General features: G+C 43.1%; 2 protein-coding genes across 3 annotated transcripts in view; one reads left to right on the top strand and one right to left on the bottom strand.

Moving 5' to 3' along the window:
- Positions 1-4,607: 4,607 nt before the first annotated feature.
- LOC139571461 (protein phosphatase 1 regulatory subunit 21-like) overlaps positions 4,608-24,840 on the bottom strand; it is a 35,191-nt gene continuing 14,958 nt past the window's right edge. For both annotated transcript variants that reach the window (XM_071394354.1, XM_071394353.1), the window contains 10 exons: positions 21,803-21,895; positions 19,368-19,495; positions 14,570-14,722; positions 14,224-14,316; positions 13,779-14,051; positions 10,175-10,210; positions 9,775-9,891; positions 9,330-9,428; positions 8,848-8,976; positions 4,608-6,650 (listed from right to left, as the gene is read on the bottom strand). In XM_071394354.1, the coding sequence (XP_071250455.1) occupies positions 6,618-6,650; positions 8,848-8,976; positions 9,330-9,428; positions 9,775-9,891; positions 10,175-10,210; positions 13,779-14,051; positions 14,224-14,316; positions 14,570-14,722; positions 19,368-19,495; positions 21,803-21,895 (1,154 nt within the window). In that variant the 3' untranslated portion in view covers positions 4,608-6,617. The remainder of the gene's footprint in view (positions 6,651-8,847; positions 8,977-9,329; positions 9,429-9,774; positions 9,892-10,174; positions 10,211-13,778; positions 14,052-14,223; positions 14,317-14,569; positions 14,723-19,367; positions 19,496-21,802; positions 21,896-24,840) is intronic.
- LOC139571462 (forkhead box protein N2-like) overlaps positions 7,594-24,840 on the top strand; it is a 148,954-nt gene continuing 131,707 nt past the window's right edge. The window contains exon 1 of the mRNA XM_071394357.1: positions 7,594-7,663. The gene's annotated coding sequence lies outside the window, so the exon portion shown is untranslated. The remainder of the gene's footprint in view (positions 7,664-24,840) is intronic.

Here is a 24,840-nt window from a genome sequence, read left to right as displayed (position 1 = left end):
TTATCTTTCTCGCAAGTACTCAGTAGCCTGTCAAAACTATATCCTGAAGAAGTCTGAAGTTTAACTTTGTGGTGAGTCATTATTAGTAGCTCTAACAACAGAAGTATTAGTATTGTAGCGACCCGCACAGACAGCTGTGTGTTACGGAACCCAAACCGGCTGCGCGCGTGCGCCATCGTGCGCTATCGTGCATACATTTATTTTGTTCCCTACACCAAACGCGATCACGACACACAGGTTAAAATATAAAAACAAACTCTGAACCAATGACATTAATTTGGGGACAGGTCGAAAAGCATTAAACATGTATGGCAATTGAGCTAGTTAGCTTGTACTTGCTAGCTAACGTTAATTTGTCCTATTTAGCTTTGTCCTGGGATATAAACATTGAGTTGTTATTTTACCTGAAATGCACAAGGACCTCTACTCCGACAATTAATCCACACATAAAACGGCCAACCGAATCGTTTCTAGTCATCTCTCCTCCTTCCAGGCTTTTTCATCGTTTAACTTATATGGTGATCACATCTAAACTTTCATTGTATTACCACGACTATCTGCAAAACAGTTCCTCTTTCAATCACCCACGTGGGTATAACCAATGAGGAGATGGCACGTGGGTACCTGCTTCTATAAACCAATGAGGAGATGGGAGAGGCAGGACTTGCAGCGCGATCTGCGTCAGAAATAGGAATGAGTTCTATTTTAGCCCTTGGCTTCGCAGACGCTCGTTGGCGCGTGCGAGCAGTGTGGGTGCAATAATTGAATAACATGGATTTCTAAATTTATTTTGCGACGCTCGCGCACGCGACGTGTCCGGTCTGGTCAGCATGTTTATTAGTTGGTTGTGTTGTACTTAACAGTACCCAGTGTTCGCGGGGTCCGACATGCCAATCAACCTGCTATCTGCCAATCCAGGGAATGCTCTGATGCCGGGCATCCTGGTGGTTGGCGGAGTGGCGTGGAGGGGGGTTGGAGTGGAGGGGGGTTGGGCAGGTGGAGGGGGGTTGGGCAGGGGGATGGAGCATTGGAGGTTAAGACCAGGTTTAGCCATTGTTCTCTCTCTTACGTCTGGGCTTCACAAGAGAAGGTCACGGTTGTTTTGTAGGGTACCTTTCATTTATTTGGCGTGGGCTACAGCCAAACAGTAGCCTGTGTTAAGTTGGGTTAATAAACCGTCAATTCGTTAACTCAATCCTCTGTCTGCACAATTCTTCCTATATGATCTAGCCAGGTCATTACAGTATTAACACAAAACAAATAATATTGAGCTAGCTCTTATTTCATTCATACAGTGGCTTATGAAAGTATTCACCCCCTTGGCATTTTTATAATTTGATTTACACGACATGCCTATCACTTTGAAGATGCAAAATATTTTTTGTTGTGAAACAAACAAGAAATAAGACAAAAAAACAGAACTTGAGCGTGCATAACAATTCACCCCCCAAAGTCAATACTTTGTAGAGCCACCTTATGCAGCATTTACAGCTGCAAGTCTCTTGCTGTGTCTCTATAAGCTTGGCACATCTAGCCACTGGGATTTTTGCCCATTCTTCAAGGAAAAACTGCTCCAGCTCCTTCAGGTTGATGGGTTCTGCTGGTGTACAGCAATCTTTAAGTCATACCACAGATTCTCAATTGGATTGAGGTCTGGGCTTTGACTAGGCCATTCCAAGACATTTAAATGTTTCCCTTTAAACCACTTGAGTGTTGCTTTAGCAGTATGCTTAGGGTCATTGTTCTGCTGGAAGGTGAACCTCCGTCCCAGTCTCAAATCTCTGGAAGATTGAAACAGGTTTCCCTAAAGAATTTCCCTGTATTCAGCGCAATCCATCATTCTTTCAATTCTGACCAGTTTCCCAGTCCCTGCCGATGAAAAACAACCCCACAGCATGATGCTGCCACCACCATGCTTCACTGTGGGGATGGTATTCTCTGGGTGATGAGAGGTGTTGGGTTTGTGCCAGACATAGCATTTTTCTTGATGGCCAAAAAGCTCAATTTTAGTCTCATCTGACCAGAGTACCTTCTTCAATATGTTTGGGGAGTCTCCCACATGCCTTTTGGCGAACACCAAACATGTTTGCTTATTTTTTTCTGGCCACTCTTCCGTAAAGCCCAGCTCTGTGGAGTGTACGGCTTAAAGTGGTCCTATGGATAGATACTCTAATCTCCTTTGTGGAGCTTTGCAGCTCCTTCAGGGTTATCTTGGGTTTCTTTGTTGCCTCTGATTAATGCCCTCCTTGCCCGGTCTGAGAGTTTTGGTGGGCGGCCCTCTCTTGGCAGGTTTGTTGTGATGTCATATTCTTTCCATTTTGAAATAATGGATTTAATGGTGCTCCGTGGGATGTTCAAAGTTTTCGGATATTTTTTAATAACTCAACCCTAATCGGTACTTCTCCACAACTTTGTCCCTGAGCTGTTTGGAGAGCTCCTTGGTCCTCACAGTGCCGCTTGTTTAGTGGTGTTGCAGAGTCTGGGACCTTTTAGAACAGGTGTGTGTGTGTGTATATACATATATATATATACTGAGATCATGTGACACTTAAATAAAGTCCACCTGTGTGCAATCTAACTAATAATGTGACTTCTGAAGGTAATTGGTTGCACCAGATCTTATTTAGGGGCTTCATAGCAAAGGGAGTGAATAAATATGCACGCACCACTTTCTCATTTAAAATTTTATTCACCAATTTGGACTATCTTTTGTATGTCCATTACATGAAATCCAAATGAAAATCTATTTAAATTACAGGTTGTAATGCAACAAAATAGGAAAAACACCAAGGGGGATGAATACTTTTGAAAGGCACTGTATGTACAGTTGAAGTTGAAGTTTACATACACCTTAGCCAAATACATTTAAACTCAGTTTTTCACAATTCCTGACATTTAATCAGAGTAAAAATGTCCCGTCTTAGGTCAGTTAGGATCACCACTTTATTTTAAGAATGTGTAGTGTCAGAATAGAGTGATTTATTTCAGCTTCTATTTCTTTCATCACATTCCCAGTGGGTCAGAAGTTCACATACACTCAATTAGTATTTGGTAGCATTGTCTTTAAATTGTTTAACTTAGGTCAAACGTTTCAGGTAGCCTTCCACAAGCTTCCCACAATAAGTTGGGTGAATTTTGGCCCATTACTCCTGACAGAGCTGGTGTAACTGAGTCAGGTTTGTAGGCCTCCTTGCTCACACACGCTTTTTCAGTTCTACCCACACATTTTCTATAGGATTGAGGTCAGGGCTTTGTGATGGCCACTCCCATACCTTGACTTTGTTGTCCTTAAGCCATTTGCCAAAACTTTGGAAGTATGCTTGGGGTCATTGTCCATTTGGAAGACCCATTTGCGACTAAGCTTTAACTTCCTGACTGATGTCTTGAGATGTTGCTTCAATATATCCACATCATTTTCTTTCCTCATGATGCCATCTATTTTGTGAAGTGCACTAGTCCCTCCTTCAGCAAAGCATGATGCTGCCACCCCTGTGCTTCACGATTGGGATGGTGTTCTTAACTAGCAAGCCTCCCCCTTTTTCCTCCAAACATAACGATGGTCATTATGGCCAAACAGTTCTATTTTTGTTTCATCAGACCAGAGAACATTCCTCCAAAAAGTACAATCTTTGTCCCCATGTGCAGTTGCAAACCGTTTTCTGGCTTTTTTAGGGCGGTTTTGGAGCAGTGGCTTCTTCCTTGCTGAGCAGCCTTTCAGGTTATGTCGATATAGGACTCGTTTTAATGTGGATATAGATACTGTTGTACCGATTTCCTCCAGCATCTTCACAAGGTCCTTTGCTGTTGTTCTGGGATTGATTTGCACTTTTGGCACCGAAGTACGTTCATCTCTAGGAGACAGAACGTCTCCTTCCTGAGCGGTATGACGGCTGCGTGATCCCATGGTGTTTATACTTGCGTACTATTGTTTGTACAGATGAACATGGTACCTTCAGGCATTTGGAAATAGCTTCCAAGGATGAACCAGACTTGTGGAGGTCTACAATTGTTCTGAGGTCTTGGCTGATTTCTTTTGATTTTCCCATGATGTCAAGCAAAGAGGCACTGAGTTTGAAGGTAGGCCTTGAAATACATCCACAGGTACACCTCCAATTGATTCAAAATATGTCAATTAGCCTATCAGAAGCGTCTAAAGCCATGACATCATTTTCTGGAATTTTCCAAGCTGTTTAAAGTCACAGTCAACTTAGTGTATGTAAACTTCTGACCCACTGGAATTGTGATACAGAGTATTATAAGTGAAATAATCTGTCTGTAAACAACTGTTGGAAAAACTACTTGTCATGCACAAAGTAGATGTCCTAATCAACTTGCCAAAACTATAGTTTGTTAACAAGAAATTTGTGGAGTGGTTGAAGAACGAGTTTTAATGTCTCCAACGTGTATGTAAACTTCCGACTTCAACTGTACATTCTGTTGGACTGTCAGATTACATTGTGAAGATACAGATTTCAGTAGTATAGGGCATGTTGGCAAACCTCTGGAATTTTGAAGTGGAATGGTTAGTACTGGGCAGACACTGGCCAGACACTAGTCCAAACCGACTTTAAAAAATCAGTCTAAACTGGTAAAAACAATGCACAGGATAAGATTATTCATTTTATTGGCCACACTATAAATGTCACTAGAACACACAAGCAATAAGAGTCCAGGGTTGTTTTCAGGAGGTACAAAATGGAAGAAAATTTTCAAAAACTGAGTGAAACAGCAACGTACTAACTGGACTTTCATTTTTTATTGTTAAAAGTTTAGCTATGGTGTGCCCTAATGAACACAACCCTGCTGTTAATTGTGAACTGTTAGAGAAGTCACTACACTGTCAGACAAGGGGTAGACTACCTTAGCTTGCCAACACGCCGATAATACAATTGTAATGGGTACACAAACCATGATAGTCTTACTGGAGGTTCAAAAGAGCAGACCTGTGTGTGTATTGCCTTCCAATAGGCAAATATTTTCAGTTCTCTGGGCCCCAATAATCAAATACTAAATGCAGGTGAGTGATTGATTAGTTTGATGTGTTTCTGCTCTTTTCCATTGATCATCGACTAGTAATTTCATTGGGTCATCATGGAAAATAGTTATGGGAAACCTTAAACGAATGCCTTTCTTTTTTTGTATATTTCTGTTAAAGTACACAGTACAATAATGTATTATATTCACATAAACCCTTTTCTCCATACATGATACATGGGTTTGAAGACTGGTGCGACATGCTGTGTCCCAAATGGCACCGCATTATTCCCTATACAGTGCATTACATTGGACCAGGGCCCATAAGGCAATGGTCAAAAGTAGTGCACTACATATGGAATAGGGTGTCATTTGGGACACAAGCATAGTTCTCCTCAGTGCACATCCATACACACTTTGGTGTTACAACTACTAGAGAAACATCACAGACAGACACCATTTTATGAACTCTACCTTGTGCAACATCACAGATCATTTAGTTCAAATAGAATGTAACGTGTGGAACAGATCTGTCATGTCAGAATTGATTGGGTAATCGGGTCAGATCTATTCCATGTCATTCGTTCGAGGACAGATGGGACATCTAGATAAAAATTGAATTCTCAGTAGAGGAAACAGAGCTACTCTCCACCCCACGGCAGTTATTGTTTTGTTTTAACAAAGCGGAGCTGAGGAACGTTGTAATTTTTTTTATTTTTTTATCCTAACTTCTTTGTTGTTGTAATATCGCAAACAGACGTGGCTAATTCACCATCAAGGATTCCAGCTTTAAGGGAATGTATGCAAGTGTGTGTCTAGCCTCGGTCTTAGGCCTCCGCTAAACAGCGAAGCCTGGGCAGCCAAGGCTAGTGTGTCTAATTAATATGTCACTCATTGATTAATTTCATCTGGGGCAGCCCTTCAAGTAAAATGTGGTAAATATAATGAACGTAGTCCCTCAAGTCACAACATTTGCACAAATAATCTTTCATTGAATCTAAAAAAAATAGTCCAAATATAAAATGTAGTTATAATAATTAGCAGTCCCTCAAAGCCTGGCATGACAGTCTACAGTCCCACTATTAGACAAAGACAACAACCCAGACAGGCACACAATTTAACACTTCACATGCTCACACGATATCCTCCTTCCACTTAAGAGCAAATTGAATATTTCAAATAGCTGTCATTTCCACATTTAGCACAGAGAGAAGAGACACACTAACCATCAGGGCCAGGTGGTCTTCATTCCCTGACTGTAGTCAGCATCCATGACCTGACTAGTTGGTGGGGGAGGAAAATAATATAATCTTTCCTTTACATTTTTCCACTTCCTCCCACAAACCAAAGTGCAAAGGGTCAAGCAGCTGCTTCCGCCACACACTGGGAAGCACTTGACACGTAAAGTCATTATCTGTGTCAAATCAGAAACACAATTCCTTTAAGCAGAGTGGTAGAGACCCCCCCCCCCCAATAGCCTCCCTCTGATGGAGAAGTCTAACAGGGTCCTCCATCTTGGTGGTATGGTGGTGTGGAGCTGGCAGGGCTGTAGTGGGTGGGTGGTTCCATAGTCCAGCCCTTCTCTCAGTTAAGGGTGCGCTGCTGATCCAAAATGGAGCCAGTTTCCCCAATGGACTCATTTCCTACCGACCCTTCTTTAGGAGTTTGGAGTTTCCCTGGAAAAGGCAAGAGGAAGAACAGTTAAGTTATACACAACACCTTCCTACTATTGAGTTGGTATTTTATTAGGTTCACCATTAGCTTTTGCTGAAGCAGCAACTACTCTTCCTGGGGTCCACAGAAAACATGACATAATACAGATCATTAATAGACAACAGCTCAAGGACAGAACTACAATCTTTTGGGGTGCGACGACACTCCCCATCCAACCTGACAGAGCTTGAGAGGATCTGCAGAGAAAAATGAGAAACTCCCCAAATACAGGTGTGCCAAGCTTATAGCATCATATCCAAGAAGACGTGATGCTGTAATCACTGCCAAAGGCACTTCAACAAAGTACTGAGTAAAGGGTCTGAATACTTATGTAAATGTGATATCACATTTATATTTTTTTGTAAATTTGCAAACATTTCCAAAAAACTGTTTTTGCTTTGTCATTATGGGGTTGTGTGTGTAGATTGAAGGGGAAAAATTATTTAATACATTTTAGAATAAAGCTGTAACGTATCAAAATGTGGAAAAAAGTCAAGGGGTGTGAATACTTTCTGAATGCACTGCAATACTCTAAGATTTCTTGAATTTGTTCTGGATTTGGGGACTATGAAAAGACCCCTGGTGGCATGTCTGGTGGTGTAAGTATGTGTGTCAGAGTTGTGTGTAAGATGATAATGCAAACAATTTGGGATTTTCAAAATATTAATATTTCTTATAAAAATAAGTGATGCATTCAGTCTCTCCTCAACTCTTAGCCAAGAGAGACCGGCATGCATAGTATTTACATCAGCCCTCTGATTACAATGAAGAGCAAGACGTCTCTCATGTGGAGATTCTGAAATTCCATCCGCAACCATGTTGTTCCGCCTTGATTGTCCCTCGAGTTGATTGTTGTCATGGATTCACACACAGAACTGATGTCCTATCTCACTGATTTACAGATTGCTGTCATCTTGCCGTTCTACTGTTTCAACTCATCAAGCTGACCCTGGGAGAACTGCAAACTGTTCTTCAGGTACTGGACCTCAGGTTGTCTATTCTTTTATTAGTTGAATCCACCAGTATTTGAACAAAACACTTATTTTGCCCACAGAACAGCCTCAATTCGTCAGGGCATGGACTACAAGGTGTCGAAAGTGTTCCACAGGGATGCTGGCCCATGTTGACTCCAATAGTTCCCACAGTTGTGTCAAGTTGGCTGGATGTCCTTTGGTTGGTGGACCATTCTTGATACACACGGGAAACTGTGGAGTGTGAAAAACCCAGCAGTGTTGCAGTTCTTGAAACACTCAAACCGGTGCGCCTGGCACCTACTACCATAACGTGTTCAAAGACACTTTATCCTTTGTCTTGCCCATTCACTCCCCAGTTCCCCTCAGACCCTGCTATACCCCACCTCCCAGTTCCCCTCAGACCCTGCTATACCCCACTCCCCAGTTCCCCTCAGACCCTGCTATACCCCACTCCCCAGTTCCCCTCAGACCCTGCTATACCCCACTCCCCAGTTCCCCTCAGACCCTGCTATACCCCACTCCCCAGTTCCCCTCAGACCCTGCTATACCCCACCTCCCAGTTCCCCTCAGACCCTGCTATACCCCACCTCCCCAGTTCCCCTCAGACCCTGCTATACCCCACCTCCCCAGTTCCCCTCAGACCCTGCTATACCCCACCTCCCCAGTTCCCCTCAGACCCTGCTATACCCCACCTCCCCAGTTCCCCTCAGACCCTGCTATACCCCACCTCCCAGTTCCCCTCAGACCCTGCTATACCCCACCTCCCCAGTTCCCCTCAGACCCTGCTATACCCCACCTCCCCAGTTCCCCTCAGACCCTGCTATACCCCACCTCCCCAATTCCCCTCAGACCCTGCTATACCCCACCTCCCAGTTCCCCTCAGACCCTGCTATACCCCACCTCCCAGTTCCCCTCAGACCCTGCTATACCCCACCTCCCCAGTTCCCCTCAGACCCTGCTATACCCCACCTCCCCAGTTCCCCTCAGACCCTGCTATACCCCACCTCCCAGTTCCCCTCAGACTGGATAGTAGTTTGTTACTGGGATATGTCTACACAGCATGTCAGCATAACCTCACCTAGTACTGCTTCTCTGTCTGTCTAGACCAGTGAGTGGCACATTTTCATTCAACCTTAATTTATCCAGGTTTGTCTCATTGAGGGAGCGGTGTGAGGGGACTCTGTACCTTGCTGCTCAGTTTGAGTATGTCAATCTCCTCTCTCTGTTTGCTGAGAGTCTCGTTCATGCTGCACAGGTGGTCGCTCATCATACTGAGTTGTTCCTTGTAACTCCTCTTGGTCGTGGCAAGCTCATCCTGAAAGACAAGGAGCAGGTTGTGGTTAGTTAGAGCCAGTATGATTGTTCAAGGTAATTTGCCATGTCTCAGTTGGAGCATGGATCTTGCAATGCCAGGGTTCAATTCCCGGGCCACCCATACTTAAAAATGTATGAACGATTGATTAAAAGTCACTTTGGATAAAAGCGTCTGCTAAATGGCATTTCATTGAATAAATGGGAAATCTTACAAAAAAAACAGCAAAAAAATTGAGGACCAAGTTCAGGACAAATATGCATAACACAACTACCAATGTAATAAAGCTGATTTTATTCTATCTGGGATAAGCTGCTTTCTTTCAGTCTGAAAATTACACAACAGACGTTGTTTACCTGCAGACGTGTGAAGTTCTGATTAGCCAATTTGACCTCCTCAGTCAGCGTCTCCCGTGACTTCTCTGCAATGGCCAGACGCTTGGACAGGGCTCGACACTGGGGGGGGGGGTTACAACACAGGAGATGGCTCACTATTTAAAAAAATAGATAAGTTATAGGATGAAAAATACCACAGTTTTGGCGCAGCTGCACAGCCTATTTTTATTTTAACAAAACGATACTTGGAGTCAAATTATGTATGTATTAAAGGAAGGAAGACGTGAGGGGAAATGTTTGAGTGACTGGTCCAACTAGTAAGTTGGTCTTCTGTAGATCAGCATCTCAATGGAGCTTGACTATGTGTAACTTTGTTCCCCATATATCTCCCCAGTGTCCACCGACAAAATAGGAGCTACATATCCTTCAAAAGTATGTGCTTACACACGTGTGTGTCATGTCTCACCTCAGCGTGGAAGTTAACAGCCTTGCTGTCAGAGACCTGTAGCTGTGTGGTGAGTCCTCCTACTCTGGCCATGTAGTGAGCCTTAATCAGCTGTTCTCTGGACTCCTCGTCTCCCACCTGTACACACAGAGACAGACCAACGACAACTTTACATCAAGTGGCTCTTATACCTGTGTTCTAATTACACTAGTATAACAAGGTTGTATAAGCATGTTACTACATAGTACTCATTCAAGCATTTATTCAAGCAGTCAGTGTCATTCCAAAGTATGACAATCTATTCATTAATGAGTTCATTTGTCCATCTTTTCAGGAAAGCATTGAGACTAGTCCCGTGAAAGAGGGGAAAAGGAACAGACTTTAAAGAATAGTTGGGTCACGAAAAACAAGACAAACTTACTTCCTCGTTGGTAGGAGTTGTGGTCAACATGCCAACCTAATGCGAGAGATACAAAACACAGAAACACATTAGTTAGTAACTAACTCCCTATGAGAAAGCTATAAAATGTAAGACTGGTCCCAGATCTGTTTGTGCCGTTTTGCCAACTTCTACAGTCATTGTTGGAGATACAGCACAAACAGATCTGGGCCCAGGCCAATAAAACCCATTTCCCTCCCACTGAAATCCTATAAAACACTACAGGCCCCTAATATTCACTGACGAAACTGTATTGGAAAGGAATAACATCTATAAAAGCCTGTGAATGAAGAGTGTAGCTGGTTGGTAATGACATGACAACAGTGTCCAGTGACTAACCGCACAAACCGTGTACTGAGTGAGTGGGTGGGTGTTCGCCTGGTCCCAGATCTGTTTGTGCTGTCTTGCCAGCTCCTATGGTCGTTGTTATGCCAAACAATGAGAACCACCATAGGACAACACAAATAGATCTGGGACGCATCCCAATAATATCAATTTTTTCCTTAAATTGTACACTAGTTCACTACTTCCCAAAAATCTAAAAACATTGGATTGGTGAAAGCATGCGCTAGAGGGAGTTTCCAACATTTCTTATACCCATCAATTATTTTCAAATCAGTGAAGGATAGTGAACAAGTGCATACTTGGGGGAAAGGAGAGATGATTGGGACAGAGCCAGAGACTGATAATACAACTCACTGGAGTTGCAAAGGGTCGGAAACTTTCCAGAAATGTTCCATGGGAAGTTAAGCCCGGGAATGTAGCTTAAATTCATCAAATAAGTTAGCTTATAACAGTGAACCTTTTTTGTGGGATACACAGAAGGCAATTCTAGGTCTTGTGGCATATTTTGGTTAAACTATCCCTCTGCATGCACAGTGCATTCTTTCATCACATGTACAGCTGATTCTCAAGATCTTGCACACTAATGAGATGCTATTGAGCCCACACTACTACACTGAGCCAAGGACTACATGCTTTCTTGTAAGTTTTGATTACAATACTGGGTGGGGTGAATATATTTTATATGACGTACATAATCTTCTGTTAATTAGCAAATAGTAGCCTACAGCAAAGTGTGTTTAAATCATTTCTAACTTGTTAACATTTTCTGCTAGTTAGTTTTTGCTACCATGTGGGTTTTAGCTTGCTTGAGCCTGCTAACAGTGTTAATTCACCTGTTTCCATACATGTTTCATTTTAAAACATTTATCTTACAAAAGGAGTTGTTTAATCTAACTGATTAACTATTCATCTGTACATAGAATTGTATATATATTTTTTTCTATTCTTTACAGGAAAATGCCACAGGCACTATCTGATATGTGGAGACATTTCACTGCAGCTAATGTAGAAGGAAAAGCTGTGTACATTTGCAAATATTGTGCCAAATCATATGTGAAGAACGCAACAAAGATGCAGAATCATCTGGCCAAGTGCATAAAGTTCCCTCAGCGCTCACAACAAGTAACCTCTGACAAATGTCCCTCTACTTCTATTCGAGGTGAAAATGAAGAATCAGACACCTTATCGATAGCAACAGCTCATGGTCCTCCTGGAATCTGTTTTTTTGACTCAATGGAGGAACGTAGTCAGAGAAATGCTGATGAATGTCTTGCTACAGCTGTGTATGCAACTGGTTCACCTCTGATGCTCACAGGCAATGTGTATTGGAAGAGATTTCTGAATGTTCTTCCCCCAGCATACACCCCTCCAACCAGACATGTTTTATCTACTAATTTGCTGGATGCAGATTTCAACAGAGTTCAAGGTCAAGCAAATCATAGAGAAAGCAGACTGTGTTGCAATCATCTCTGATGGGTGGTCGAATGTTCGTGGGAATAATTAACTAAACCCCCTCAACCAGTATTCTACAAGAACACAGACACAAGGTACAACAGACACACCGGTCTCTATATTGCAGATGAGCTGAAGGCAGTCATCAATGACCTTGGACCACAGAAGTTATTTGCACTGGTGACAGTCAATGCTGCAAACATGAAGGCTGCTTGGTCTAAAGTGGAGGAGTCATACCCTCATATCACCCCCATTGGCTGTGCTGCTCATGCATTGAATTTGCTCCTCAAGGACATCATGGAACTGGAAACAATGGATACACTCCACAAGAGAACCAAGGAAATGATTAGGTATGTGAAGGGTCATCAAGATATAGCAGCAATCTACCTCACCAAGCAAAGTGAGAAGAATAAGAGCACCACATTGAAGCTGCCCAGCAACACCCATTGGGGTGGTGTTGTCATCATGTTTGACAGTCTCCTGGAGGGGAAGGAGTCTCTCCAAGAAATGGCCATGTCACAGTCTGCTGATATGGACAGCCCCATCAAGAGGATCCTCCTGGATTATGTATTTTGGGAGAGAGTGGTAAGCAGCCTGAAACCTATAGCAGTAGCCATTGCACGGACTGAGGGAGACAATGCCATCCTGTCTGATGTTCAGACACTGCTTGCAGATGTAAGAAGAAATCCGTACTGCCCTGCCCACTTCACTGTTGCTCCAAGCAGAGGAAACTGCATTCTGAAATACACCAAAAAGCATGAAGACGTCTGCCTGAAGCCCATACACGCCGCAGCGTACATGTTGGACCCCAAGTATGCTGGCAAAAGCATCCTGTCTGGTGCAGAGAACAACAAGGCCTATGGTGTCGTCACTACCGTGTCTACCAAGGTTCTTGGCAGTCTGGCGAAGTACACTTCCAAGTAAGGGCTTTGGGATGGAGATGCAATATGGCAGTTGTGCCAACATTTCTCATCAGCCACCTGGTGGAAGGGACTTTGTGGATCTGAGGCTCTTTCCCCTGTTGCCTCAATCATCCTCCAAATCCCACCAACATCAGCCACCTCAGAGCACACCGGTCCTTGTTTGGGAACAAACACACACCAAAGCACGGAACCGGCTGACCAATACAAGGGATGAAAAATTGGTGGACATCTGGGCAAATTTGAGGCTTTTTGAGCCTGACAACAAGTCATCCTCAACAAGGTTGGAAAGTGACAGTGAAGATGAGGCCTCAGAGTCTGATGTTCAAGAGGTGGACATTGAGGTCCAGGGAGTTGACATGGAAGTTTGCAATTATGTCTACTTATGACAAGGTAAAAGGTTTATGTTTGTCTCCATACGATATTGTAAATATATCCAATACAAAAAACATCTACATTTAAATGGTATTAATATTTATTTGCATATATTTCTGTTAATTTTCATACATTCCCATTAATTCCCACCTCTGAATATTCCCCAAAATGTGCAACCCTACAACTCACTGAAGCCAAAACACTAAAACCTATTTTATGGCTGCTCCCGCGATGACGTGTCTGACTCATTTGGTGGGAAAGGGGAGGGTTGGAAAGGGAGGAATGATATCCCTAGATTTCATCTCACATCATGCCAGTCTCAGCAGACAACTACCAAGTAGTGAAACACGAGGATGAAGCATAATAAAAACACCATTAAATAAAAATAAGGATGCAAAATTCCGAAGTTATCAGTTATGAAATCCCTGTTGATGGATTCTTGCAACTCAAAATTAAAATTAAAATTAAAAAAAACAAGTGAAGATCGTAACTACCAGACTGGTGCTTATCATAGCGTCCTTCCCTACTCCTCTCTCCTCCAGCTCTCCATCATCCAGACTGGTGAGGGCTGGGCTGCCCAGACCCAGGGAGAGGGCTGAGGCTGGGCTGCCTCCTCCTCCTCCTCCCAGGGCAGAGGAGAGCTGTGTCTCCAAGTCCTGGATGCGTTGGCTCTCCTTCTCCAGCCTCACCCTGCCCAGCTGGGTCTCCAGCAGCCAGTGCTCCTTCTCCTGCTCCAGACGAGCGATCTTCTCCTGGCTCGCCATCACCTGGGGTGGTAAGGGGAGGAGGGAGAGGGGTAAGAGGACTTATATACTTCTCTATAACACTTATCTAGTCAGTAACCAAATGGGTTACATTGAGAATAAAGAGGCAGACTTAGGACCTGTGTCCTTACAAACTGGAGAGTAGAAGGAAGGAACATGGAAATACAATCAATACCTGTTGTGTGAGTCCCTGTCTGCTCTCTGTAGAGCTGGTTAGAACACGGCGGTTCAACAGGGCCTCTCTGTATGGAACAGACTCAGCTCTGGGCTGGATACACAGACAGGACAGTCAAATACACACTGTTATACTGAACCACAACAGTTAAGTGGATGTTCCACTGTTAGCTTTAGACTGCCTGGAGTGTCAGATGAGTGGGCTTTATACTTTTGGGATTATTCTATTGGTTCCACATCCTATTTCACCAGGCACGCTTAATCAAACACAGCATTAGTAAAATATTTTGGAATAGTATTTGAACCCAGGTCTGTGACGTGGCCAGCGAAGCCAGGCAACAACTGACCTTTCTGATGGCGTGCATGTAGTCAGAAGCCTTCTTCTTGTTACCCAGCATGCTCTCTGCCTGCAGGGGGTTAAGGGCCCCCACCCCCCCTCTCGGACCATAGCCTGTCGAAGATGTAAAGAAATCCAGGTTGTTGCTGAAGAACGTCGCAATCTGTAGTAAAAAGGTATAGCATTCATATTAAGGTAAGACTTTACAGCATACAGGTATAGGCACTAAAGCTTTATAAATTTGTTCTAAGCATGTATAAGCCTTCATGTGTTAAGACAGTATTGGTGAGCCATATACATAGTCTTCTAGGTCTATATTTTGCAGTCCAGACTGCTATTTGAATATCAACAATCTATCAAGTTTGTATACTCCAGAATATGGTGCTGAAAAAGTGCATTTAAAACGTGAAAGAAGTTTATAACATCTGATTCATGACAAACTTTCCTTTACACACTTATCCTACAGAACTTCACTGTTCCTTTAATGAGATCAGTGGGTGAAGTCAAGGAAGGGTTGACAGAATACAGACAGATCTCACACACCCCTACCACTGTTGACCCGGTTTCTTTCTCAATCTTTCCTTGACTCCACCCATCTTATCTCCTCCTTTTCAAAATATATTGGAGAAGACTGTCCGAGGGGAGGGTCCTTGAGAAAGATGAATTGAGCCAGTCTGATAACCTCATGGTAAACATCCTTCTTATAAAACTCTGGAACAGTCATGGAAGTCGAACTCAGCAACCAGCCCTCTTCACTATTAAAACTATAATACCAAAAAAGAACAGCTTGCGTATCTACCTCATACATACCCTCGGGCAACTTGGAAAATACATTAAAGTAGTTGTAAAAGGCATTAACCAAATCTATAACTTGTAAACTTCAAAATAAAACAGTCCTCTGAGTGAGCAGCGTGCGTCCCTGTTGAACACCTGCCTACACACTGTAAACCTCTCCTGGAGTAGTGACCTGTCACAAGCTGAGGACAGGACTTTTACTTTAGACCCTAGAAAATAAATCTATAAAATGCTCTGGTGATAGCCTCCACACACACACAGCTAGATCACGTGAAGGATGACCACAGCTCTACAAGTGTTCTTACCGTGCGTGTGCCCACGCGCTAATGTGTCTATTAAAGTGTCCTCACAACTGATCATAAACCTCTAGCCTAGAGGCCTGGAGAGATGGTCTCTCGTTACTAAACATTAACATTATACACCACTAACTACTAGCCCAACGCTCCAAGGACTGTGTGGATCAGTTGGTTAGCCCAACGCTCCAAGGACTGTGTGGATCAGTTGGTTAGCCCTACGCTCCAAGGACTGTGTGGATCAGTTGGTTAGCCCTACGCTCCAAGGACTGTGTGGATCAGTTGGTTAGCCCAACGCTCCAAGGACTCAGTGTGGATCAGTTGGTTAGCCCAACGCTCCAAGGACTCAGTGTGGATCAGTTGGTTAGCCCAACGCTCCAAGGACTCAGTGTGGATCAGTTGGTTAGCCCTACGCTCCAAGGACTCAGTGTGGATCAGTTGGTTAGCCCAACGCTCCAAGGACTCAGTGTGGATCAGTTGGTTAGCCCAACGCTCCAAGGACTGTGTGGATCAGTTGGTTAGCCCTACGCTCCAAGGACTGTGTGGATCAGTTGGTTAGCCCTACGCTCCAAGGTACGCCCTACTCACAGCTCTGTCTGTTTCAAAGCCCCCAGCCTTTATCTGGGGTACACAGCTGTAAACACTGATATGGTGCGGATCTGTGAACACTTCCCATCTGCCCCAGCTGAGCTCCCCCTCTCTGTGGTCATGTATTGTAAACGACCAATCAGCACAGTTGATGAGCCAGATACTACTTCAACTCTACTGATCATATCAACAACAAAAAATATATAAAACACTGGCCACAAAGTTGGAAGCACAGAATCGTATTGAATGTCATTGTATGCTGTAGCGTTAAGATTTCCAATCACTAGAACAAAGGGGCCTAGCCCGAACCATGAAAAACAGTCCCAGACCATTATTCCTCCTCCAGCGAACTATAGTTGGCTCTATACAGTCGGGCAGGTAGCGTTCTCCGGGCATCCGCCAAACCCAGATTCGTCCGTCAGACTGCCAGATGGTGAAGCGTGATTCATCACTCCAGAAAACACGTTTCCACTGCTCCAGAGTCCAATGGCGGTGAGCTTTTCACCACTCTAGCCAACACTTGGCATTGTGATCTTAGGCTTGTGTGGTGCTGCTCGACCGAGGAAACCCATTTCATGAAGCTCCCAACGAACAGTTATTGTGCTGACATTGACTCCAGAGGCAGTTTGGAACTCGGTAGTGAGTGTTGCAACCGAGGACAGATGATTTTTACGCACTACAGCACTCGGCAGTCTTGTTCTACGAGTTTACAGTTGACCGGGGCAGCTCTAGCAAGGAAGACATTTTACAAACTGACTAGTTGGAAAGGTTGCATCCTATGACCGTGCGACGTTGAAACGTCATGGAGCTCTCAGTAAGGGCATTCTACTGCCAATTTTTGTCTATGGAGATTCTATGGCTGTGTGCTCGATTTTGCACACACTTCATAATTTTTTTTATTGGCAAAAAGGAAATAGTAACAAAATAATAACGAGGCTATATACACAAGCAGTACCGGTACGGAGTCAATGTGCCAGGGTACGAGGTAGTTGAGGTAATATGGATTAAATCTGGCAAACCAACAACCAGCAAGAAACAGAAACCTCCTTTAGCGCGTGGGGTGGGGGGAAAAAGTGGACAGAGACTTGCAAGCTACAGTAGCTAGCTAGGATTTTCTACAAGAAATCTGCCTTCATAAATAAAAGCTTCCCCCAAGTGGGTGTGACACCTACTCCTGTTGCCTGCTGCTTGGATTCCACCTGGCGATCTGTTCACCGGCTGCACAGTACTGTCTTTTATCGATGGCGGTTATGATATCGTTTAGGACCTTGAGTGTGGCTGCGGTGCACCCGTGACCAGCTCAGAAACCAGATTGCATAGTGGAGAAGGTAAGGTGGGTTTCGAAATGGTCAGTTATCGGTTTGTTGACTTGGCTTTCGAAGATTTTATAAAAAAGGCAGGGGAGGATGGATATAGGTCTATAACAGTTTTGGTCAAGAGTGTCTCCCCCTTTGAAGAGAGGGATGACCACAGCAGCTTTCCAATCTTTGGGCATCTCAGACGATAAGAAAGAGAGGTTGAATAGGCTTGTAATAGGGGTTGCAACAATTTCAGCAGATCATTTTAGAACGAGAGGGTCCAGATTGTCTAGCCCAGCTGATTTGTAGGGATCCAGATTTGAGCTCTTTCAGAACATCAGCTGTCTGGTTGCAGATCATTTTAGAACGAGAGGGTACAGATTGTCTAGCCCAGCTGATTTGTAGGGATCCAGATTTGAGCTCTTTCAGAACATCAGCTGTCTGGATTTGGGTGAAGGAGAAGCGGGGGGGGGCTGAGATGTTGGCCGGGGTAGGGGTAGCCAGGTGGAAAGCATGGCCAGCGGTATAAAAATGCTTATTGAAACGATCGATTATTGTAGTTTTATCGGTGGTGACAATGTTTCTTACCCTCAGTGCAGTGAGCAGATGGGAGGTGCTCTTATTCTCCATGGACTTATCCATGAAAAGCTGAAATGTCTTGAGTCAATAAGTATTCAACCCCTGTGTTCCCCTTAAATAAGTTCAGGACTAAAAAATGTGCTTAACAAGTCACATAATAAGTTGCATGAACTCAGTGTGTGCAATAATAGTGTTAAACATGATTTTTGAATGACTGATCTCTGTACCCTACACATACCGATAATTGTAAGGTCCCTCAGTCAAGCAGTGAATTTCAAACAGATTGAGCCACAAAGGTCAGGTAGGTTTTCCAATGCCTCACAAAGAAGGGCACATATTGGTAGATGGGTGAAAATGTAAAAAAGCAGACATGGAAAATCCCTATGAGGCATGGTGAAGTTATTAATAAACACTTTGGATGGTGTATCAATACAACCAGTCACTGCAAAGATACAAGCGTCCTTCCTAACTCAGTTGCCAGAGAGGAAGGAAACCGCTCAGGGATTTCACCATGAGACAATGATGACTTTAAAACAGTAACAGAGTTCAATGGCTGTGATCGGAGAAAACTGAGGATGGATCCACATTGTAGTTATTCCACAATACTAACCTAATAGAGCTGGTGAAAAAGGAAGCCTGTACATAATAAATATTCCAGAACATGCATCTTGTTTGCAAAGGCACTAAAATAATACTGCCTAAAATGTGGCAAAGCAATTCTCTTTTTGTCCTGAATACCAAGTGTTATTGTATTTGCCCCAAACATACAACACATTACCAAGTACCACTCTTCATATTTTCAAGCATAGTGGTGGCTGCACCATGTTATCGGTATGCTTGTAATCGTTAAGGACTGGGGAGTTTTTCAAGATAAAAATAAATAAATAGAATGGAGCTAAGCACAGGCAGAATTATGCATGCAGAGACATGGAAATGGTATCCACAAGTTCATCTGACTCTGGAGAAGATAAAGGGCTTCATTGCCAAAATCCTGAAGTATTGCTTTAAGGTTAGGCATAAGGTTAGCAGTGTGGTTAAGGTTAGCTTTAAAATCACATTTTAGAAATAGGGAGGGTTTATGACTTCATGGTTGTGGTAACTAGTGATGACCAGTGATGCCAGCAGACACTCATTGGCAGTGCTGTTAGACACTGTTATCCAAACCAACTATCTGTTAAGTATTAACTTGCCGGTGCTGTTGGTGGGCACACCCAGCATCTCGTTTGTCTAACTAAATAGTGGTACATGGTCCTACCTTGTCGGTGGTGTTGGTGAGCATGCCCAGGGAAGCCAGCAGACACTCGTTAGTGGTGCAGAGCTTCTGAGTGACTGTAGGCAACTGCTGTTCCAGACCGGCCTTCTGGCTGTAGTGCTTAGACATCTCTATAGAGAGGAGAGAGAGAGAGAGAGACAGACACTTACTCTAAAATATGTATATATATATTTTTTTTATAATAAATATATATAAAATTCTCAGCAATCTACACACAATACTGCATAATGACAAAGCGAAAAAACAGGTTATTAGAAATGTATTAAAAATAAGCAGAAATACCTTATTTACTTAAGTATTCAGACTCTTTGCTATGAGACTCGAAATTGAGCTCAGGTGCATTCTGTTTTTATTGATCATCCTTGAGATGTTTCTACAACTTGATTGGAGTCCACCTGTGGTAAATTCAATTGATTGGACATGATTTAGAAAGGCACACACCTGTCTATGTAATGTCCCACAGTTGACAGTGCAAAAACCAAGGCATGAGGTCGAAGGAATTGTCCGTAGAGCTCCAAGACAGGATTGTGTCAAGGCACAGATATGGGGAAGGGTACCAAGACATTTCTGCAGCATTGAAGGACCCCAAGAACAGACAGCCTCCATTTTTAAATTGAAGAAGTTTGGAAACCCCAAGACTCTTCCTGGAGCTGGCTGTCCGGCCAAACTGAGCAATCGGGGGAGAAGGGCCTTGGTCAAGGAGATGACCAAGAACCCAGAGTTCCTCTGCGGAGATGGTGGAACCTTCCAGAAGGACAACCATCTCTGCAGCACTCCACCAATCAGGCCTTTATGGTAGAGCGGCCAGATGGAAGCCACTCCCCAGTAAAAGGTACGTGACAGCCCGCTTGGAGTTTGCCAAAAGGCACCTAAAGACTCACACCATGAGAAACAAGATTCTCTGGTTTGATGAAACCAATATTGAACTATTTGCCCAGAATGCCAAGCGTTACAGCTGCAGAAAACCTGGCACCATCCCTACGGTGAAGCGTGGTGGTGGCAGCATCATGCTGTGGAATGTTTTTCAGCAGCAGGGACTGGGAGACTAGTCAGGATCGAGGCAAAGATGAACAGAGCAAAGTAGAGAGTAGAGAGAGATCCTTGACAAAACCCTGCTCCAGAGAGCTCATTACCTCAGATTGGGGTGAAGGTTCACCTTCCAACAGGACAACGAGCCTAAGCACACAGCCAAGACAATGCAGGAGTGGTTTTGGGAAATGCCTCAATGTACTTGAAGGACCCAGCCAGACCCCAGACTTGAACTCAATCGAACATCTCTGAAGAGACCTGAAAATAGCTGTGCAGCAACGCTCCCCATCCATCCTGACAGAGCTTGAGAGGATCTGCAGAGAATGGGAGAAACTTCCCAAGTACAGGTGTGCCAAGCTTGTAGCGTCATACCCGAGAAGACTCAATGCTGTAAATCGCTGCAAAAAGGTGCATTAACAAAGTAATAAGTAAAGGGTCTGAATACTTATCTAAATTAGAAATAAAATATTTTTTGTATATAAATTTGTAAAAACATGTTTTTGCTTTGTCATTATGGGGTATTGTGTGTAGGTTGAGGGGGAAAAAAACAAAATGTATCAACTTTAAAATAAGGCGGTAACGTAGCAAAATGTGGAAAAGGTAAAGAGGTTTGAATAATTTCCGAAAGCACTGTACACAAACATCTCTACAGACACAGAAAGGAGAGATGGGGTTTAGACATCTCTACATACATAAAGAAAGGAACAGGGGACACATTTATCGGTTCCACCTTACATGAAGACAGCATGTATACTGCTTTATAACGCTTAAACTTAAAGCCCATTTATGGCCATTCCAGTGTCTGCATTGGCCGTAGAGCATTTAGTGCGATGCTGCCTCAGCAGAAGTCAGCACAATCACACTTACTGCGCTCTCAGATTAGAGCTGTTGTGAATGAAGTTATCAAGGAAGTGAGTGTGTTTATACAGGACTCATTACCCCACATACGTCAACAAATCGTAGGGCGCTATACGAAGCACTACGCATTGTTTCAACATTTGGGAGGCGCATGGCGATATGGTACGGAGCTTGATTTGCCCTCCGCAAGCCTCTGGAGGCTCCGCAATTGCATCACACCCTCCGTACGCAGCCTCTGGCTTCCCGGATCAAGCATAAAAATAGGCTTTTAGACATCTCTACAGAACAGACATTTCTTGTTGTTCTGTTTTTTTAAATGGATTGTGTGTGTACCTGTTTGACATTTTACTGTATTGTTAGGAGCTAGTAACATGAGCATTTCGCTGCACCCATTATAACATCTGCTTAACTGTGTACGCAACCAACAAACTTTAAATTTGGAAGGAGAGTGGCTTGAACATTAGTCTACAAAAACACTAATTAGAAATAATATTTTATAGTAAAAAAAAAATGTTTAAGTAATAATTCACCTTTGACGGCATCGTGAAGACTGTGTAGACAGGCAGCCAGCTGGGTGAAGACAGCAGAGCAACTGCTCTGGGGCATGGCGTCCTGTCGAACACCTGGAAAACAATTTTAAACATTACTCCAGAGTAGCGCAATGGTCTAAGGCACTGCATCTCAGTGCAAGAGGCGTTACTATAGTACCTGGTTCGAATCCAGGACGTAGCACATCCGACTGTGATTGGGAGTCTCATAAGGCAGCGCACAATTGACCCAGCGTCATCCGGGTTTGGCCGTCATTGTAAATAAGAACAAATTCTTAACTGACTTGCCTAGTTAAATAAACTACTGTCTATACCCAACTTCCAACCTGAAACTGTACTGGAGCTACCAGGGTCTGATATTACTAACTAATATCAGACCCAGTAGGGTCTAGAGAAAATTATCCCAACTCAGCCCAGCTTCCTCTAGACCATTACATTGTCAGAAGGAAACTGAAATGAGTCTGCTGCCTTACCCCAACCCTTCTGAATCCTCCCTCTCCTTTAGTTCCCTATCACTCACGAGGAAAGGATCCTCCCTCTCCTCTAGTCCTACAGACAGTAGCTATTCAATTTGTCAAACAGGTTAGTTATCAAGGCTATAGATTACAAATACATTTTTCAAGATCGTATACAGGACACAGCAAATAATTTCTCCAGTTCGACCTAGTCACTTTGTAAAGCCAGTAAAATGATATACAGTGCATCCGGAAATACAGACCCATTCACTTTTTCCACCTTGTTGCGTTACAGCCTTATTCTAAAATGGATGAAATAGTTTTCCCCCCACAATACCCCATAATAACAAAGAAAAAAACAGGTTTAAACATTTTTGCAAATACACACACAGTGGAAGTCAGAAGTTTACATACACCTTAGCCAAATAAATTTAAACTCAGTTTCACAATTCCTGACATTTAATCTTAGTAAATATTCCCTGTTTTAGGTCAATTAGGATCACCACTGTATTTTAAGACTTCTCTAGGATAGGGTGCAGAGTTTTCACTTAGGGAAAAATAGCGTGCGCAATTTCAACTTCGTGCTACTCATCCCCAGAATATAAGATATGCATATAATTAGTAGATTTGGATAGAAAACACTCTGAAGTTTCTAAAACAGTTTGAATCATATCTGTAAGTATAACAGAACTTATATAGCAGTCAAAACCCTGAGGACTAACCTTTTTATTGTTCAGTTCCTCTATGTTCAATGGATTGTGTTGGGCAAACCAGAATTCTAATCAGTAAATGCGCAGTTTCTACTGCTTCCACTGGATGTCGCCATTGTATGGAAAATGGTTAAGGTTTTTTCTTAGTGAGGTGAAAAAGATATTAACCCGGAAGTGGAGTGACGTCGTTTGTTTATGTTTGAGATTTGGGCAAGACATGAAATGTTCCGTGAGTTTGTTGATATCCTGTATTGAAAACAGATTGACCTGTCTTCAATTTGATCGATTATTAACGTTTACAAATACCTTAAGCTGTATTACAAAAGTACTTTGAAATGTTTTGGCAAAGTTTAGAGGTAATTTTTTTTAGATATTGTGTCGTGATGTTGCTCAAATTGAACGCTGTTTTTCCTGGTACAACGGCGCCAAATAAATGGACAATTTGGATATATATGGACGGAATTAATCGAACTAAAGGACCACTTGTGATGTTTATGGGACATATTGGAGTGCCAACAAAAGAATCTCATAAAAGGTAATGCGTTTTTTATATTTTATTTCTGCGTTTTGAGTAGCGCCGGCATGGTTGAAATATGCTTCTCTCTCTTTGTTTACTATGGTGTATCCTCAGATAATAGCATCGTTTGCTTTCGCCGAAAAGCCTTTTTGAAATCTGACATGTTGGCTGGATTCACAACGAGTGTAGCTTTAATTTGATATCTTATATGTGTGATTTAATCAAGTTTAATTTTATATAATTTTTTTGAATTTGGCGCTCTACATTTTGACATGGCTGTTGGGACGCAAGCGTCCCATCTATCCCAGAGAGGTTAAGAACGTGAAATGTTAGAATAGTAGAGAATTATTTATTTATTTCATCACATTCTGAGGGGTTAGACATTTACATACACTCAATTAGTATTTGGTAGCATTGCCTTTAAATTGTTTAACTTGGGTCAAAAGTTTTGGGTAGCCTTCCACAAGCTTCCCACAATAAATTGGGTGGATTTTGGCCCATTCCTCCTGACAGAGCTGGTGTAACTGAGTCAGGTTTGTAGGCCTCCTTGCTCACACACACTTTTTCAGATCTGCCCACAAATGTTCTATAGGATTGAGGTCAGGGCTTTGTGATGGCTACTCCAATACCTTGACTTTGTTGTCCTGAAGCCATTTTGACAACTTTGGAAGTATGCTTGGGGTCATTGTCCATTTGGAAGACCCATTTGCGACCAAGCTTTAACTTCCTGACTGATGTCTTGAGATGTTGCTTCAATATATCCACATAATTTTCTTTCCTCATGATGCACTCTATTTTGTGAAGTGCACCAGTCCCTCCTGCAGCAAAGCACCCCCACAACATGATGCTGCCACCCATGTGCTTCGCATTTGGGATGGTGTTCTTCTGCTTGAAAGCCTCCCCCTTTTCTCCAAAAAGTACAATCTTTGTCCCCATGTGCAGTTGCAAACCAAAGTCTGGCTTTTTTATGGCAATTGTGGATTAGTGGCTTCTTCCTTGCTGAGCAGCCTTTCAGGTTATGTCGATATAGGACTCGTTTTACTGTGGATATAGATACTTTTGTACCGGTGTCCTCCAGCATCTTCACAAGGTCCTTTGCTGTTGTTCTGGGATTGATTTGCACTTTTCACACCAAAGTACGTTCATCTCTAGGAGACAGAACGCGTCTCCTTCCTGAGCGGTATGACGGCTGCGTGGTCCCATGGTGTTTATACTTTCGTACTATTGTTTGTACAGATGAACGTGGTACCTTCAAGCGTTTGGAAATTGCTCCCAAGGATGAACCAGACTTGTGGAGGTCTACCATTTTTATTCTGAGGTCTTGGCTGATTTCTTTGG

Source organism: Salvelinus alpinus, chromosome 3, assembly GCF_045679555.1.
Source record: "Salvelinus alpinus chromosome 3, SLU_Salpinus.1, whole genome shotgun sequence".
In the NCBI taxonomy this organism is placed as follows: domain Eukaryota; kingdom Metazoa; phylum Chordata; class Actinopteri; order Salmoniformes; family Salmonidae; genus Salvelinus; species Salvelinus alpinus.
The sequence above is the reverse complement of the archived record's forward strand: the minus strand, read 5'-3'. Positions and strand labels throughout refer to the sequence as shown.